The sequence below is a fragment of the Mandrillus leucophaeus genome, unplaced genomic scaffold (assembly GCF_000951045.1).
Source record: "Mandrillus leucophaeus isolate KB7577 unplaced genomic scaffold, Mleu.le_1.0 Scaffold86, whole genome shotgun sequence".
In the NCBI taxonomy this organism is placed as follows: domain Eukaryota; kingdom Metazoa; phylum Chordata; class Mammalia; order Primates; family Cercopithecidae; genus Mandrillus; species Mandrillus leucophaeus.
Genome location: NW_012109363.1, coordinates 2,400,322 through 2,403,990, shown reverse-complemented (window position 1 = coordinate 2,403,990; position 3,669 = coordinate 2,400,322). Strand labels below are relative to the sequence as shown.

Here is a 3,669-nt window from a genome sequence, read left to right as displayed (position 1 = left end):
CCCCAAAAAAAAATCCCAACCTGGCAAAACACATATTATAATTAATTGGCCTTTTACAGATGAGGAAGGTAGAGGTAAAGCTTTTATCACTCTCCAAGGATTCAACCTAATCTTCAACCTCAAGCTGAATTCAGTCTCAGGCTGCCTGCCCAGCTCATTGCCGCTTGAGCAAGATGTGTAACAAGCAGAAGTGCAGACAAGTGGGAGTTCTTTCAAGCTGCACCACGAAGGAGGATGGAGGTTTTTCTTCAAGGCAGGCTTCTCCTTAGATGGAGGCAGAAATAGGGCAGTCCAGGAGGCAGGAGACAGCGAGGGCTTCCCTAGAGGGAGGAGAGCTCGGGCGTTTGGACCAGATCAGCCCAGCTGTTTCCCAGACAGAACCTTGTGCTCTTTCCCAACATACGGTTTTCTCTCCTGACTGTCTCTGTGCCCATGAGCTGTGGGCCTTGCTTGCTTCCTGGGCTCTGATTAGGATCGATGCCTTGTCACAGCCTTTCCATGCTGGTCCTTCGATGCTTCCAGCCGCCATCACCAATGCGTTTTTATGCATTTTATAACATTCCAAGGAATTGGAAGCATCATTTATGAATTTCCAAGGAAATAGAAACTTGGCTCCTGCCTGCTAATATGGGTTGATCTAGAAGTCGGTTTTTGGCCTCAGTAAGCCTCGATACCAGCTGTCTCCAGAACCCCCCGGCAGAGTCAGGGGCCTCGTTTGAGCCCCAGAGCACCTGTTGTGAACTTCATCTTTGTTACTGACCACGTCAGTAACACAAGCCTTTGTGTAAGTTCTGCCTCCCCCGGGAACTGGGAGCTTTTCGGGGCAGGGGCCTGCCTTACCCATCTTTGAATCCATAGACCCTAGCAGGGAGGCAGAGGGTAACAGGCATGGTATCTATGCCTGTTTCAGTAGCTCCTGAGTACTGGACTGTGCTCTGTGATTTCCCTTCACTCCATCCGTACCTTTATTTTTAAAATCCCTTTTTCTAACTCAATCCAGTTTGTACATGCCATCTGTTTCTTGCAGGGACCCTTACAGATACAGCAGTAGTGGTACCTTTGAGATTCATAAATGCATGGAACATTAAAGTCGGGAAGGAAACGTATACTTCTAGTCCAATTCCTTTGGACTAGAAAAAGAATGAGAGAAAAGTGGTATTCAGAGAGGCTGAGTGATCAGCCAAGGTCACACAGCAAATTAGTAGCAAACTTTATTTGCTCTTATGGGATAAGTGAATCCCAAGAGAATTGGCACTGTTCTGTCTGGAGAGAAGAGGCTTGGGTCACTGAGCTGATTATGAGAGGCAGTGGGGAGAGTTCTGAGGATGGGAGAGGCATGTTCTTATTGTCCGGCCTTTCTTGCCGATCCAGAAAGTTTCCTTCCAAAGCTTTCATAGCGCCTGTTTATTGTCCCTCTGCAGGGATTGGACCCATCCACCTCAACGAGATCCAGTGCACGGGCAATGAGAAATCCATCATAGACTGCAAGTTCAACGCCGAGTCTCAGGGCTGCAACCACGAGGAGGACGCTGGTGTGAGATGCAACACCCCTGCCATGGGCTTGCAGAAAAAGGTGAGGGGACTGGACACCTCAAGGGGACTATAACTGAGGCCGCAGAAAGTATAGCCACAGAGCTCTGGGGTGAACCCAGGAAGTGACCAGGCACTGCTGCTAGTACTGCTGCAGACATTGCCACTTGGCATTTGCAATGTTTCGTTCCCCCTCTGAACTTCGGGCCTGGCCCTGGCCTGGCAGCAGGCGCAAGTCCCTGTGTGCAGTGTGAGCTGGAAAGGCCCTGCCTCCTTGCATGTTAACATCTGAGTTGAGTTACCTCACCTCTGCCTCACCACCTCCAAAGACAGGCGTGGGACCGGCTAGCCACAACCTTATCAAAACACGGTGCAGCCTGACTGTGCTCCGCTGGCTGGAGGCGTTCTGTTTTCTCTATTCATGTTCAGAAAAAAACTGGGCTGCCACACACTTCGCTCCCTTCTTTAAAACTCTGTGCTGCTGCCACTGAGAACCAAAGGAACAGGAAAAGGGAAATGCCTGGGCTGTTTTAAGAGACCTGGAGAGGGCCTGACCTTCCCTGGCATCCTCCTTGGGTGAGGAGGTGGAGAGGGTGAGGACAGAGGCTCCTGGCTGACCATGAAGTCCCATAGGCTCCATTGTCATTGGTGAGGTTAGACCGCGCTCACCAGAAAGCCGCACGGTTTCCAGGATGCTGGCGCCCTGCGTGGGGCCCTGGGAATGGCAAGCTGGGTCCTTTGCTGAGTTAGAACTGCATGCCAGCTACACTGTGCGCTGCAGTCTAATCTAGAAAATGAGAAAAGCCCCCCCAGTGCATGAAGTGTCCAGATTCCTTCCGGAACAGTCAACCCTTCTGTCTGTCATGGAGGCCATTGCAGGCCTGGTCAGCCTTAACGTCTTGGAGCCTTGGGAAGCACCCTTGATGACCACATGTTTTCCTGGCCCCAGAGGCAACGAGGCGGCCACATTCTGCAGCCAGAGCCTCTGAGACTTGCCTTGGCTTTAGGACCTAGAACAGGAACACTGCTCTGGCTCAGGCAAGGGATGAGGGAGGGTAGGGAAGGACTGGAGGAAAGTGGATGCATTGGAGAGAGACGAGAGAGAAAACCCACAGGCGAAGACTTGGATAGGATGTGAGATAAGAGAGTGGGAGATGTCAAGAATTGCTCCTCTGTTTCTGGCTTGAATAACAGCAGATTCAGGAGCCCAGCAAACTATGATGTGTGGCCAAGCCCACCCCCCTCCTGGTTTTTTGTTCGTTTGTTTTTTGAGACAGGGTCTTGCTCTGTTGCCCAAGCTGGAGTGCAGTGGTATGATCATAGCTCACTGCAACTTGAAACTTCTGGGCTCAAGGGATCCTCCCACCTCCCGAGTAGCTGTAACTACAGGTGTGCGCCACCATACCTGGCTCATTTTTTAAAGTTATTTTTTGTAGCGATGGGGTCTCGCTGTGTTGCATAGGCTGGTCTCAAAATCCTGGGCTCAAGTGATCCTCCCACCTTGGCCCCTCAAAGTGCTGGGATTACAGGCATGAGCTACCATACCCAGCCTGTTTTTTAAAATAAAGTTGTATTGGAACATGGCCACACCCAATCATTTAGGGTAAAGAGAAAAGACAGCAAGTTCAGATTTGTGATCTCTGAGATACCAAGTGGAGCTGTCAAACAGGCAGCTGGTTAGGTGGGTCTCAGAGGGACCAGCAGGGGAGCCATGGGACAAGATGCCAGCGCCAGGTAGGGGCTGTGGCAAAGAGAAAATGGCCCAGACAGGAGTCTTGTGAGATTCCAACATGTCAAGGTCCCGAGAGCACCATCCTTCCAAAGAGCAGCCCCCACTGATAGGCTCCTGGGGAGCAGCGTCAGCTTCTGCTGTGGTGCTCAGTGGAGTCACTGGGCCTCCCCAGCTGCTTAGAGTGCCTGGGGTGGGGACCTCACTATAAGACCACGCTAGGTGGCTGGGTGCGGTGGCTCAAGCCTGTAATCCCAGCACTTTGAGAGGCCGAGACGGGCGGATCACGAGGTCAGGAGATTGAGACCATCCTGGCAAACACGGTGAAACCCCGTCTCTACCAAAAAATACAAAAAATTAGCCGGGCGAGGTGGCGGGCACCTGTAGTCCTAGCTACTCAGGAGGCTGAG

General features: G+C 51.7%; 1 protein-coding gene across 2 annotated transcripts in view; it reads left to right on the top strand.

The window, feature by feature from the left end:
- Positions 1–3,669, top strand: part of LOXL2 (lysyl oxidase-like 2) — a 127,101-nt gene that overhangs the window by 90,330 nt on the left and 33,102 nt on the right. For both annotated transcript variants that reach the window (XM_011968822.1, XM_011968823.1), the window contains one exon: positions 1,422–1,573. In XM_011968822.1, coding sequence (XP_011824212.1) covers positions 1,422–1,573 — 152 coding nt within the window. The remainder of the gene's footprint in view (positions 1–1,421; positions 1,574–3,669) is intronic.